Source organism: Strongylocentrotus purpuratus, unplaced genomic scaffold, assembly GCF_000002235.5.
Source record: "Strongylocentrotus purpuratus isolate Spur 01 unplaced genomic scaffold, Spur_5.0 spur5_scaffold_9, whole genome shotgun sequence".
Taxonomy (NCBI): Eukaryota; Metazoa; Echinodermata; class Echinoidea; order Camarodonta; family Strongylocentrotidae; genus Strongylocentrotus; species Strongylocentrotus purpuratus.
Genome location: NW_022145615.1, coordinates 24,964,665 through 24,980,545, shown reverse-complemented (window position 1 = coordinate 24,980,545; position 15,881 = coordinate 24,964,665). Strand labels below are relative to the sequence as shown.

At 38.4% G+C, this 15,881-nt stretch overlaps 2 protein-coding genes across 2 annotated transcripts; one reads left to right on the top strand and one right to left on the bottom strand.

Moving 5' to 3' along the window:
• Positions 1-969: 969 nt before the first annotated feature.
• On the top strand, positions 970-7,013 carry LOC100891645 (monomeric sarcosine oxidase). Its single transcript, XM_030977414.1, has 5 exons — positions 970-1,416; positions 2,916-3,051; positions 3,893-4,465; positions 4,978-5,121; positions 5,379-7,013. Exons 1-5 carry the CDS (start codon positions 1,285-1,287, stop codon positions 5,732-5,734), a joined length of 1,341 nt encoding a protein of 446 aa, XP_030833274.1. The 5' UTR covers positions 970-1,284; the 3' UTR covers positions 5,735-7,013.
• Positions 7,014-9,831: 2,818 nt separating this feature from the next.
• LOC592462 (peroxisomal sarcosine oxidase) lies at positions 9,832-15,438 on the bottom strand. The gene is made up of 6 exons (XM_030976952.1): positions 15,258-15,438; positions 13,392-13,554; positions 12,844-12,985; positions 11,768-12,331; positions 11,115-11,258; positions 9,832-10,703 (listed from the first exon to the last, which is right to left on the bottom strand). Exons 2-6 carry the CDS (start codon positions 13,512-13,514, stop codon positions 10,441-10,443), a joined length of 1,236 nt encoding a protein of 411 aa, XP_030832812.1. The 5' UTR covers positions 13,515-13,554; positions 15,258-15,438; the 3' UTR covers positions 9,832-10,440.
• Between the last annotated feature and the right edge of the window lie 443 nt (positions 15,439-15,881).

Here is a 15,881-nt window from a genome sequence, read left to right as displayed (position 1 = left end):
GTATAGGAAATGATGAAGGTAAAAGATGTTAACAACTGAATTATTTACAAACCTGGTAGATTTGACGCTTTTTTTTTTAACCGATAGCTCAAGAATGAAAGATGGATGGGTTCAGGCGCGTACGCAGGGGGGGGGGGGGGGGGGGGGGGGTATTTTGGTACTTTGGTATTTTTTTTGTGTGTAACCCCCCCCCCCCCCCATAACCCCCCCTAACCCCCCCCCCCCCCCTTGGATTTTTCTCTTTTTTTTCCTTTTTTTTAATTAAAAAAAAAAAAAAAATATTCCCATGACTGACCTAAAAAGGTGATCTTACCCCCCCCCCCCCCCCAACGGAGCCAAATGTCAATTTTTCAATTTTCAAGACCAAAACAAAAAAAAGTGTCCTCTTAGCCCCCCCCCCCCCCCCCCCCCCCCCCCCCCCCCCCCCCCCCCCCCCCCCCCTTGAAAAAATCCTGCGTACGCGCCTGGATGGGTTTGTTAAATATTGTCAGATGAAAGCTTTGATATGTCACATTCTCCAAAAACATAAATCGGGACAATTTTTGTTCACATATAAAAACTTGGTAAAAAGGGTGTGGATAATTTAATTGTCAACTGTGTATGCCTCTTGAGGAAGAATCTCTTAGATCGAGACTGTCGGTGTACTACAAACATGTAGACATAATTCGATCATCCTTACAACCAAACAAAGTGAGAGGGGGAGAGGGAAAGAGAGAGAGAGAGAGAGAGAGAGAGAGAGAGAGATGGGAGCATTTTAGTGAAAGAAAAATCTGATACGCTTGATCATCGTTTATGAATATACAAAGTCATTAGGCCTTTAATTATAGTGCGCCAAATGCCATAATGCCTCATTTCCCTTACAACTTGACAAAAAGTGTGTCAGAATTTAAGTTAACGCATGTGCATTGTGTTTATACTATATATCATTTCAACGATATAATATATGTTCATGTACATCCCATCATGTAACATTATATCTATCAGATTACAAACTTGTTGCATGCATTCGATGTATAATTATGTAATTAAAATCATATGCGAGCCCGTCATCTGCCTGTATAAGCAATTAATGGAATGTTGTAATTTTCTGCCTTTATAAGCAATCAATGGAGTTTTGTAATTTTCTCACTATCATGTTTAGGTCACTACTTTGTCAAATTGGTTATTCTTTTTTCTCAACCATATTTAATTTATCTATACTCTGTTTACTCCGTATATATTCTACTTTTCTTGCATAAAGAAATGATATCAACAACAAAATCTCGAGTCTAGTACGTACTGGTCATGGCAGGAACCATGTATGATGTCTGCATTGTAGGAGCTGGAATGGTGGGGTCAGCTGCAGCCAAGTGGCTCTGTAAACTACAACGAGAAACCAAAGTCTGTCTGATTGGGCCTCAGGAACCAACAGAAGAGGTATACACCATGAAAACTCCTATTTAGCACTGAGCCTTAAAGGTAAAGACCAGTATTGGAAACGCCCCAATTTCAAAAAATGAAATGGAAGCTCTCATTACCAATCATGTGAAAGAATATGTTTTGACTAATACATGATGATAAAAAATTTGCCGGGAAACCGCCTACTAATTCATATATTTGGTAAATTTGTTTCTCTCATGGACTGTGAGAGATATAGGGTAGTCCCATATACATTTTTCTGTGTATAGTGCTTGTAACTTTGCGAAGAATGGGCCAAATTTCTTATCATTTTGATGATTCCAGAACCTTGCAGATGCTAGATGCTAGATGATCAACCTTTTCTGATCGATTCCACAACGTTTCTTTCACAATGCAATCGCATGACCATAACTGGTCTTTACCTTCAAAACAGAACGAAACAAACAAAGTAACAAAAAGACTAAAAAATAAAGATACACAAAACATAAATGAAAGTTATTCCAAATCAACAAGATCAACTTTGCAAAATAAATAAAAAGAGTGCATACATTATTCGTAAGGAATAAATATGTCATTTTTACTCATAACAATTGTTATATTTGTACATTAAAGGATTGAAGTTCAGACTGAAAACTCGGGCCATAAATGTTCTTTATTTTAATGACAATACACGCACCTTTGATTCAGGTCATATTTTCCCGGCATATTATCATCTAATATATTTTCCTTTTCGGATGTATTCATTCGTATCCGGACACCTACTCCCTGGACAACCACCCCGGATAATAGCCACCCTAGGAGAACCATCTTTAGGACAACTACCCCCGGGCAACTACCCCGGACAACTACCCCATAGGACAACCACCCTCTAGGACAACTACCCCCGGACAACTACCCCCAGACAACTACCCCTAGGATAACTATCCTCCAGGACAAGTATCCGCAGACAACTAGGGCCAACCCCTAGGGCAACCGCCCTCAAGTACATATACCTCCTTCAAATATATCACCTATGGGAACTACCACCTAGCTACCCCCGGACAGATACCACTTAGGGTATAATTATCCATCGGGAGGTAGTTGTCCTAGATGGTAGTTGTCCTAGGGGTAGTTGTCTGGGGTAGTTGTCCGGGGTAGTTGCTAGAGGGTGGTTGTCCTAGGGGTAGTCGTCTGGGGGTAGTTGTCCTCGGGGTTAGTTGTCCTAGAGGGTGGTTATCATAGGGGTGGTTATTAAAATGACGTTGAACAATAAACATACATCATACTCAATCTGCATCTTGTTTTAAAAAGTTGCTGCGATAATAAATGAGAAGATGCCATAATTATAATTTTAGATATTGGTAATTTACCAAGTGATGTTTGAGTTTTGGTGTAATTTTCATCAAGATTTATTTCCAATGTGAGAGCTCCGAAACAAGTGAATGGGGGTAACGTGACAAGTTTTAACATTAAACAGATTATAACCTCAACTATAGAAAAATACCATTAATCAAGATGAAATTCATAATTTTTAACAGGAATGGCAGAAGAGGGAGATATTTTCAGCCCATTATGATGAAGGGCGCCTGAGTAGGGAAATGGATGAGTCTCTTATTTGGGCTATTCTAGCACAGAGGTCAATAAAACAATACAGAAATATCGAGAAAGAAAGTGGTAAGTATATAGTTTATATAGTATATATATATATGCCCGGTAAACCGATAAACATTAATGTCAGAAGCCTAACTACAATTACTGAATACAGGGCCTTGTTGCATACAACTTACCAGTGGTGGTAACCTCCATGGAAACCTTGATTCGATTGGCTGTTGAGTGATGTTGCCAAGGTAGTTAATAATGATGACAAAGTTACCATCAATGGTAAGTTTCATGCAACGGTGCTATGTTTGTTTTAATAATCAGAACCTAATTTAAACACACTTACTGATCGCGGTTATAGTATAACAATAATATAATAATGTGTTAACCCAGGGAAGCCTCATCAGAATCAATGCTCTTCTTCCCGAGGGCCCTGCAATTATAACCCCAGCAATTGCCAGGTACCCATTTACACCTACTAGGTGGAGAGTGGGAAATGTGGATTAATGTCTTGCCAAAGGCCACTAATGCCTGGCTGGGATTCAAACCCTCAAACCTTCTATTCAGAGTCAAGTGAATGAACCACTATACTACGACACTTCCACAAGGTTTTCCAGTTGAAGTAGACATAAGAAGAAGCCTAGTTACTTACCAAATTGCACTGTAACCGTGGTAGCGTCCCGATGTTGGTTAAATCTCAATGTTTGGACCGGAATGTAAATTGACTTTTTATTTACCTTTTTCTAAATCATGAACACTTAAAGCGAAAGCAAAACAATTATTATCCTTCTTTTAGTTTATAATCTTCTGACAATTGCTGGACTGCCTATAATCAGTGGAGCATATCTTTTGTAATTTGATTATACTATTTTTATTAATTTGTTTAGTGTGCATCCGTTTTTTTTTTCTTCTTCAGGCATCAACTTTTACCAAGAAGTTGGATGCGCTTTTGTTGATATTCAGGGCAAGGAGAGCTTAGAAGTTACGAAACAGAACGCAGAAAAGATGGGTGTCACAACATACAAAGCTTTAGACTCAGTTGGCCTTCAAGATCAGTTTCCATATCTTCATATAGAGTCAAATTGGGAATTTCTGTTCAACTCCAAGAATGCCGGATACGTCAGTCCCCGGAATCTCGTTGCAGCTCAGCAGAAAATAGCCTCATCGCACGGTTGTCAGGTGATCAATGACGTTGTGGTGAAAGTCCATGAGGATGCTGGTGGTGGCGATGATGATTTCTTGAAGGTTCTTTGCCAGAGTGGTCGTGAGGTAACTTCCAATCGTGTACTCCTCTGCATGGGTGCCTTCTCGAATTGCTACGACCTGTTACCCGAAGGCAAGCAGATCGACTTCAAACCGATGAAGACCTTTGTCGTGAAACCAGAAGTCAGTGAGGAATATGCCAAGACACATGCAGACATGCCCAGCATGATAACCAACATTCCAGGCAAAATGAGTTACATTCTACCTCCTATCAAGTACCCGGACGGTGAGGCAAATGAATCCAAGCATTTTTGGTTGATGTGTGCTCAGTTTTATATAGGCTGATCAAAATTAAAAGAAGTATAACTCAATTTATTTTGAAAATACACTTTGCACAAAAATGGGTATAATTATGCAGGGTTTGACACTAACAGGGCCCGGAATACAATAATGGTCACCCAAAATCTCAATCTGGACTCCCAAATTTCAAAATGTTCCCATAGGGCTTTAATTTAGCCCTATAGAGACTCTAAGAAGTTCGATCTGGATATAGTACCCCTTTCAAATAGGTCAGTATGGAGCCTTGGTATATATGGGACTACACAAAGAACTAGCATAGAGATTATTCCAAATATTCCAGCTATTTCTTGTCATATTGTGAATACGAGGGCTTTTCAAGAATAGTCCATTTCAGGGAATATTTTCATTATATTCCAAAGAGACATAATAACGAATTTCCACTGAAATAACATTCCATCTTTACCAGAACGCAATCCAAAACTCACTTTACTGCTTTAGGAAAGTATTACCTCAAGATCGGTGGATATAAGGTCCCCAATGTTGCCAGTGATCTTCAAGACATGGTGGAGTGGTTCCGATCAGAAGCACAGCATCAAGACAAGAAAGACGCCACTTTGGACATGTTGAAGTTCTTTCTTCCAGGTAAATCACTGAACTTGAACTTCAATTGTACCACTCCCCCCCCCCCCCCCAATTAAAAAAAAACCTGTATTTTAGGTACAGGTATATATTTTATTTTAAGGATTATCTGTGATTGTGCACCTTGTATCAATATGTTGGTTATTTATACCGAACCTCTTTGATTTAGTTAAGGGGAAGTAAAACACCTTGTCAAGTTTATCTTTGTTTTGGCACAATTTTGCTTCTATGTCATAAACGTATGTATGATTTGTTGATAGATCTGGACCCCATTTCTGTACGAACAGCTCGTTGTGCAACCTCACACCCACCTACTAAGATGCTATACTGTGACATGGTCACAACACGCCTTGGAGTTGTGATGGGTTTGTCTGGTAAAGGGGCCAAATCCAGCGATGAGATTGGTAGAATGGGGGCAAAGATGATCGCCAGGGGGTCGTGGGATTATGATCTTCCTGCAGAACACTTCAAGCTAAGGTACAAGACCACGGGAGCGCAACGACCTAATCGCAGAGGCGCTATTCTGCCTCGGATTACATCGAGGATCTCCTTATACCAAAAGGTATATTATATCCATTGCGCTCGCGTCTACCTTACATCTCAGTCACACCGCTAAACCAACTCCATCCAGAACAACTACCAAGCCGACTTATTTTGGGCCATAGAGGTTATAATTTGTCGTTGAGGTGTCGGTCTTGTCGGTGAGGTGTCGGTCTTGTCGTTGGGGTATCGATCTTGTCGGCGTGACTGAGGTATTCATCATGGCCCGTTGTCTCACATCTCTCACTATGCCAGTGCCATTATGGTAGTAGAGCTCTTGAACAGAGTCACACTATTTCTTTTGAATAAGCTACCCTCGGGCTACCCTGTAGCGCCATGAGCATTAATTGCATAGAAATCAAAATCGGCTTCTGTTTATTACTCGGAGCTACTAATTTTGTATAATTATGACGAATGTATTCAATCTAATTCCCAAAGGTATGGACTTACATGTATAACCTATAGTTTAATAAGTTATGTTTGTACAACTTATTTCACAGCGCATTGGGTGACATTAATGTTTGTCAGAAGGAGTGCTGAAAAATATGTAGCATTATTACAATTATTTATAACTACTAAATTGAATACAGAGAGAAGAGCCGCTTCCTGTGCTTTGAAATCATGTGTAAATTTATCTTATTTGGAAGTTTTTTTTTGCTCAATGATGAATGTTAGGCCTAATGTGGGCTCGTGAAAATAATTATATATCTTTTTTTTTCTGTTTCCCTTTTAGCTGTTGTCAAAGCCGATTATTGCCGTGTATAAAGTATAATTTGTCACAATTAAGTTAGTCATTTGACACTCCAGGTGGTATTGATGGTTTAACACAAAGAGACTCGATCATACACAGTATGTCCTCCGTTTAACACCACAAGTTTATTGATGGTATTTGCACAATCCTGTTGTAGCTAATAATTACACAAGCATAATTATGGTAATGTTCATCAATGATGTCAACACAAGCAAAGATCTAATTTTTATTTCATAGTTAAAGATGCTCAATGATATGTTAGGCCTAAATAAATGTGGGCTCGTGAAAATAATTATATATCTTTTTTTCCCCCCTTTTAGCTGTTGTCAAAGCCGATTATTGCCGTGTATAAAGTATAATTTGTCACAATTAAGTTAGTCATTTGACACCACAGGTGGTATTGATGGTTTAACACAAAGAGACTCGATCATACACAGTAGTCCTCCATTTAACACCACAAGTTTATTGATGGTATTTGCACAATCCTGTTGTAGCTAATAATTACACAAGCATAATTATGGTAATGTTCATCAATGATGTCAACACAAGCAAAGATCTAATTTTTATTTCATAGTTAAAGATGTACTTTGTACTTTGAATTGTGTAGTTTTTCTTACACATAAACATGTATGTTTGTGCTTCTTTGAGATATATTTTCATAATCACATTTCTCTGACTTTGAGTTGAAAACGAAGTTTATTGCCCTGTATAAAGTACAATTTGCACAGTCGTACTTTAGGAAATAGTTACACAAGCATTTGTATAAATGTCAACACACTGGGATAAAACTAACTTTTATTTCATAGCAAAAAATGTACTTTGTACTTTGAATCAGGGGCGGGGTTTTGGGGGGGGGGGGGGTTTGGGGTTCAAACCCCCCCCCCCCCCTTTGGTATTTTTATGTGTGTAAACCCCCCTAAAAAAAACCAAACCCCCCCCCCCCCCCCCTTTGGGTTTTTTTTTTTTTTTTTTTTTTAATTTTTTAATTATTATAAAAATAAAAAAATAAAAATAAAAAAAGATTATACCCACGGTTATAAACCTAAAAAAGGTGACCTTACCCCCCCCCCCCCCCCAACGAAGAAAAATGTCAAATTTTGAAATTTCGAGACCAAAAAAAAAAAAGTGTCCGCTTGCCCCCCCCCCCCCCAGTGTCCGCTTGCCCCCCCCCCCCCCCCCCCCCCCCCCCCCCCCCCCACTGAGCGACTTTTCGGCTGGCTGAGTCGTTGCGATTTTTTTTGGACTCCCCCCCCCCCCCCCCCACTGAGCGACTTTTCGGCCGGCGCGATTTTCAAATTTTCGGGAGCAAAACCCCCCCCCCCCCTTGAAAAAATCCTGCGTACGCCCCTGCTTTGAATTGTGTCGTTCTTCTTACAGGTTAACCTGCATGTTCCTGCTTCTTTTAAGTATATTTTCATGAACAATTCTGACTTTCAGTTAACATTTTCCAGTACAAATGGTTTAAAGACAGTTATATAATCTGAAAATTGAAATCAAACCGGACTAAAATTATAATACAAACATGTATACACATACCTTGTACATAGCATCTGAACTGAGGTTGAATTTCTTCGCATATAGGCAAGCCATAAGATGTTATTGTATTTTATAACTGAAATATCTTTTAGCAATGTCTAAGCAATGAAAACATCATAAAAGCTGAAATAATATTTGCCTTGATTTTTAATACATGTTATATTATATATATGATATATGTGATTTTCGGAAGGTAATCATTTGAAGTGGTAGTTGTCTGGACACTTGGGGCAGGTTACCTAAGCGATAATGAGTAATGGTTTAATGGTTTAGTAATTGTTTAATGGTTTAGTAATGGTTTAAGGAGTAATGGTTTAGTGGCAGGGGCTTTTTAGTCCGGAAGGAAAGTCCTGGGCCCCATTTCACAAAACTTGTCAACAGTGACAAATAAATGATAGTTTGTGTTATAAACTAGTGAAATCCTTGCTTCTGATTGGTTATCAGAAGATTTGTCACTGATTTTTGTAATTAGTCATTGAAAAATGCTTTGTGAAACGGGTTCCTGATTAGGATGTGGATTTTTTGGACGCTGTATCTACAAATAACAATTTATCGGTCTCTAATTTACCGTTTAAAATCAAATTCAGTCCCGGCCATCTTTTTCTACAATTATATCTCAAAATGTACCCATAACTATTCATTAGTGCCTTTTACATTTTCTCGAAAAATGTTCTGAAATAATGTATATACATTTCTCAAAATGTACTTGGATAAATTAGCAATTCTGCATGTGAATTGATTTCAAAATATATGTATTGCTCATATCAGGTAATGTGTTATTCTGAAATAAATACATATATACGTCTTATCTGTCATACAAAATAAATGTTTCACGTAAACTAAGAATATACACGTTTAAGTGAAATGATTATAGTACGTCTATATGAGAGGCTAAAAATCACGATTTTTGTTTTTCGTTTCCAAATTTATTCATTTAACACAAAAAAAAACACACGTACAGACAATCAAACGACGAACAGATAAACAAAGGAATATTTAGTTCAACGTTTATTTTTTATTTGTGATATAACATCTTTTTCTTTTTTCCTCTCTCTCTCGACTGAACATCAATCGAAATTACATAAAATAAATGCAGTTATCGTAACATGACGCAATGTAAAACAATCTCGGATATAATTATATTTGTTAGAATGAAACATTACAGCACAATTTCTATTTTCGATTACATATGACTTGATTATGTAATGTCATAACTATTGGTCACGTAATTGGATAATTACTCACCCCGTGCCCCTTCCCCATAACAATGCCCCCTCCTTCCATTAGTTTATGGTTTGTCAAGAGATTATTCATTTTGCCTTTTCATTTTTTTAATGAAATAAATGAAAAAAGGCTTATGATGCACGAGACACTAATTGGTCAAAATCTCGTGTTAGCAGTGTTTAAAGTAGATATGCATTGATTTTTAAAAACTAACTTTATTTTCATTATTGCAAAGTTGAAACTTTGATTCGACAAGGCTATCAAAATTCAATGCTTGGAACATTCGAAGTAATGATTATTATAAATTACAAAACGCTTAAATACAGCCCCGGCATAGCACCTGAAGAGCTCTCCGAACGCTGCTGAGATGTGTGAGATCACAGGACTGGCATGATTTGCACAAGCAGACGATGTTCCATGACATCTTACACATTTTCAGTGCCTGTTTTTTCATTTTCTCTTGAGTTCTTTCTATTACTTCACTACCGTCAGGCTAAATGTATAAGCTATTGCCTCACGCTAAACCCCGCGCATGGTTTAATTTTGATGACAAATGCAGCGATACAAAAATAAGACGCCATTGTATATTCAGCTGCACACACTGCGGTATGTTCGGCGTTTCAAGAGGGAACAAATGCCGTCCTTAATATCATTCCGGGGTTTTCAATTTGAAAGTCTGGTTTCTTTGATTGTTAATTAACTCCTATCCTGTGTATTTACAAACAAAAGTTTTTAGTTATCATAATCGGTTTCATATCCCCTTTTGAATGGTTTGAAATGCCATCACATTTATATACACTAAACTCATTATAATTTGAGAAATAATAGCTTTGCATTTATGTTAATTCTTTATGGGATTTCGTCTGCTTGGGCAGTATTCGTACATTATGTGACGTCATTAAAACATCGTTATTTTTCTGGCGAAGCTCTCTTATATCCTATATGGAGGTGGTAAATCACCCGATATGTAGTTGACCTAACACTTGTACGATGGCCATCTGTTAGCTTACCAGTTTCTAGTGATACATTAGTTGACATATATGTGATTTTCTTTGAATTTCCACTTTAAGACTAAGTCCTGATTGTATCTAATAACACACCGAATGACGCAGAATTGTATATTCTAGAACGTGGTAAATAGGAAGGCACTATTAATGCACTTCAAATGCGTAGGGTTAATGAAAGAATTAATATCTCTGAGATCAATGGAGAATATCTACAAGGTCAGTGGACAGTTGAATCATATTAAATATGACGAACATTTTCATGTTCTAGAGCTTTCCAGTGAGTAAGCTCTTTGGAGAATTCTTCCTATATTGAACCTTGAACATGTCTGGATTCAAGTCGTAGTTCCACGACCCTTTTGAAATCATGCTTGCGCCCATACGTCCGATTTCGTTGCTGCATTTTGCCCCGAGGCCGTTCATACCTATCAGGACGCCGAGACGAGAGGCCAACATGTCACAGTAGAGCTGGCCGGTAGGGGTGACCGAAGCGATGCAGCAGTCCGTTGTCAGAGAAATTGGCCGGATTCCTATTTTCACAGCAACACAATGAAACAAAAAAGAGGGATAGTTACAAGACAAGATCCATTTTCATGCTGAAGATGATAAACATGATCCAATACGAAGCAGTCTACATAATTATGTTTCTTTATTTTTTTCTTTTCTTGGGGGGGGGGGGGGGTTTAATAGTCCAAGTAAGACTTGGTTATACATTTCAAACATGGTCTTAATTAATCGCTCTTTAATTTGAGGTTGAAAAGGGAAATGATTAATCCAACGGCGCCCCATAACCGCCCCACCCCTCCCCTACCCCCTCTCTCTCTCTCTCTCTCTATTCCACCTTCTTCCCCCTCTCTCCTCTAGACAACCGAACTGATTCCCGTCACCCCACCGCCCCCCCCCCTCTCTCTCTCTCTCTCTCTCTTCGAGCTCCTCATTACCTGGAATCAGCTCTCGCAGCACAGCGATGGTGTCTGAGGTACCAAAGTTCCTCCCATGACTTCTGAACCACTCCGCCGCTCCGTGTAGATCACTGAACTGATTATCCAGACTGAACCACAGCCCCAGCTTCAGGTAGTACTTCCCTGAGAATTCAGAGAAAACAGTACACAGTTAAAGAGAAGGTCGAGTTCTGGGGAGAGGTGAACAATAAGTTGTGAGCGTTATCATTGTTATTATGCAAGTGTGGTAGAACTTCAGAGGAAAAAAAATGTTCCCTTAAGAGTATTGCTCTTCAAATGCCTTCATATTATAAAATGACAAGTACCAGTTTAAACATGAGGCCCTATTTTTATGCCACATATTTGTGTAGTCCTAATACACCTCTCGGTGTACAGTGCTTAAACTTTACCAAGACTGGGTCAAATTTATAATAATTTAGAAGTCAATTTTTGCACTCTCGCAAACAGTGTCTCCTGTTCATCCAAGTGTGAACTCATACCACACAAAAATGATACCAAATGATTTGGGATAAAACACTCTTTCATAAGATGTATAATCATTTACTGTTTATAGATGATTTTTTAAATAATTAGCAATTAATTTTCTAGGTGTAAACGTTTTTGACTCACACTGTATATATGGTTAATCTTACCGTCAGGGTATTTGATTGGCGGTAGCACGTAACAGTCCTTGTTATCCAGAAGGATGGAGGGCATATCTAACATCTTGATAGCATCTTGTTCCGATAACTCGACCTTCACCACAAAAGTCCTACACATGTTGAAATCAATCTTCCTATCCCCTGGCAGAATGCTATGGAAATTAGTAAACGCTCCCGTGCAAAGGAGAACACGCTTGGCAAAAATCTCCCTCCCATTCTCAGACAATACTCTGACGACCGTTTCTCCATCTTGTGACGTCACATCCGTGATGCTTGTCACCACTTCATGGATCACGTGACAACCGAGTGATGACGCAATTTTCTGCTGGGCGGCGACGAGCTTTCGAGGACTGATGTGTCCGGCCCTCTCGGCCGTCCATACACATTCGCTGTCGTGGTTCACGCGAAGGTAAGGGAATTTGGCTTGGAAAGATTGACAGTTGAAGATTTCGTGACGGACACCTAATTTTCCAGCAGTTTCCTTGTAGTTCTGCATCCGTTGATTTCCCTTGGTGTCAATGAATGCACAGCCCACCTCCTTGTAAAATTTGATTCCTATTTGAATATAGAGGATAGCGAGGTATTTTCGTTGTTATTCACGACACACATACCATTGAGCTTTAAGTCCAGTCATACTACGTCTACACCAATATTCCTAACTCCATAATGTACAATGATTACTGATAAATCGTTATATTCTAAATATTATTTGACAAGTCCAAGGTATGTCCCAAACGTTACCAGCTGTTATGGAATTATATTATGGAATTGTAAACTTGTAATAAAAATGTAATTTCCATTCATGTTTGTTTGAATCTCGTAGGGCTATCAGCTTGACACTTATCAGATACAAGTATATTGAAATCTTAGTCGGCAACGTATGGGACAGAACAGCTCGGACTTGAACTATTATTATGCCATGTCTTTTTATAAAACGAGGTTGAAGTGATGTATTTTGTATCACATTAAATAATAACACGGCTATTAAAAAAAAGCTCTACAAAGTTAGAAGAAAAGCAAAAAAAAACATTCAAACGTACATCCCATAAACTATCTCCGAAACCTACCACTTTCTTGCTCGATTTCTCTGTATCGTTCGATAGACCGTTGCCCTAGCAACCCCCATGTATAATCTGCATCCAGCTCTCTTGTCACACGGCCCTCATCGTAATGTGATGCGAAAACTTCCCGCCTCCCGTCTTCCCATTCCTAGATCGTGGTCGTTATAACAACAACAAATTAAATTTTCATTTCATAGAGGTCTACGCCAATTTTTTTTTAATTTTGTAAAAGGTCTTTCAGTGAAAACTTGTATTCAATCATTTAAGAACAACATCAACTCGATGAAGTCAATTTTTACATACTGGTTAAAGCAAATATGCGTGCATGGTTACAGCAGATGTACATGTAAAAAGAAAAGGGTGGGGGAATACCTATGATAATGTACAAGGAATACGAAGTGAAAAAAAATGCAAAGAAGTATAAGTAATTGATAATTATTGACAAATTAACCAAATCATGAAATAATCCGTTATAACGGCGTAAAAATAAAAAACATAAAATGCACTGTAGATCTAATCAGTAATCAATGATATTGAATGATAATTCAATTCACCTTTTTGGTTGGTTCTTGAGACCCAATCAGACAGACTTTGGTTTCTCGTTGCAGTTTACAGAGCCATTTGGCTGCAGCTGACCCCACCATTCCAGCTCCTACAATACATACATCATACGTCATCTTGGCCTACAGTCGCAAGCAGTCGTTCCCCAAAATAATTCTGGAAAAGAGTGAATGTAAACATCATTTTCAAATTTGGGCTGATGTACAACAATATTGTTCTCAAGTAGCAGGCACTGGGACCACCATTGGCACTTCATATAATAAAAAGAACCCTGTACAAAACAAGTACTAGTCTAGTTCTGGACCCTATATGATTTTTGTTATTCGCCGACTAGATCTATTTAACGAGTGATGGCCGATCCTTATTGACCGCCATATCCCCACTAATCGCGCTAAAATTCTCGCGCGATTAGTGGGGATATGGCGTTCAATAAGGATCGGCCATCACTCGGCTTAACGTTTATAGTCGGCGAATAACAAAAATCATATAGGGTCCAGAACTAGACTAAACAAGTACAGACCCTGGTCCGAGCATGGACTAGCCTCTTGTCGATGCCCTCGCGCTGTTGGAGTCTCTAAATCCTGACGAGCGAAGCGAGTCAGAGAAACCGAGGCGCCTCGGCCTCGGTCAGAGAAACCGAGGCGCCTCGGTCTCTCTGACTCGCTTCGCTCGTCAGAATTTAGAGACTCCAACAGCGCGAGGGCATCGACAAGAGGCTAAGCATGGACTTACTATCCGAGATTCTGAACTGAACTGACTCGCGACGGTGAATACAAATGGTAGTCATTGTGCCGACCACTACACCCTGCATTATTAACAATATATTGTAGACTTCTTAACAAGTATTTATTTATCAGTCACTTTTCACGTAGCGTTGTTTGAATATCAAACCTACACAATATGATCGCACTTTTCTCAATGCTGCTAATATAGACTACTGTGATATGTAATCGAATCCTAGCGTATAGGCCTACTACTACTCGTATGATCATGGTAGTTGTTGTTGTTGTTTTTTTTACTAATACGGCGCTCATCATTCAACTTTGAATATTTATGCATATAATCTAGTGGCATTAACAGTACTCGATCTCTAATGATCATAATGGTGTTTTGTATTCTTTGAACTATTCGAGAAATAAAAATTAGGCGAAGTATTTTGCTTTTGAATACTTTACTAATAGGGTTTACATTGATAACCATGCCAAAGTGTTAGGTTTAGGGTTAAGATTGAGGCTATAAACACGGTTATGTAGGAAACTGAAGTCTTTTTTATTTAGTTTTTCATTGGTGAAGCGCTCGTCAGATAAACCGACGGAAATTTGGCCGAATTAATTCTGTGTTGGAGCATTCTCTACAGGTAAAGTTGCTCGATAAATTATGCCATGTGCGTGCAATATACATGATATTAAACTGATATCTCACAAATAATCCGAAGCAATTTTTTTTTTCTCAAGCTTTTTTATTGATTAAAATCAAAGAACGATCACAATTATGAACAAGATTTAAACATTATATTTAGGGATCGAGCAATGGAGAAATAGATATTTAAACAAACACAATGAAAATGATATAGGTCTATGTCTTTTTTGTTGTTATACATGCACATCTGAGCATCAGTTAAAGTATATACTCCACTTTCAAAAATTAAGAGCAAGTCGAAGCAGTGTTGATATGGCAAAACTGGTCTGAATAGTATGTAATCAAGCGGCAGTATTAACCTTACTACCGGTATACAATTACATAAACAAATGGCACACAAAGAGGCCTATACTCCATGATACAATAAGCTAATCACACATGCACACCCATACCTAGCTACGTTGGTTAAAAGAAGGTACGGGGTTATTGTATTTACTTACCCAAACCAGCTCTTTCACCTTTTGACTGACCCAACCTAAGAAATCGTTGATTGACCCTATATATACTGATTGATATCAATAAACGATCTTACATAATGAATAAATCGAAGAGAATATAGCGATCGACATTTACACGTAAAATTACTCCACAGTAATACACACAAATGAAACGCCCTTTGGAATCATGAAATCAATACACAGGCGAATCTACCCGTTGTAATCTATTACGTAATCAGGGCAGCGTTTCTCGAAACCGTCATACTACAAGTTCACCGACATCCCATTGACACGCGTGTATTAAGTTTAACACGCGTTTCAATGGGATGTCGGTGAACTTGTAGTTATGACGGTTTCGAGAAACGCTGCCCAGTAGGATATAGACAAGACAAATTTTATTCGGCATTTCTATAAATACTAAAGTAAACGCACGCCGGATAAAGTAAAGTAGGCCTACTTGTTTCATTAATTGAATGAATATAAACGTCACTTTTTCATGAATGTTGAAGTATCATGATTAATATATTTTCACTTCATTGAAACGAAAGATACCATACTCGAGGAAACCATTATAAATGTTACCGTGTATTATTGTGTTCATACTTGTCCGCTAGGAATCCCTCAATT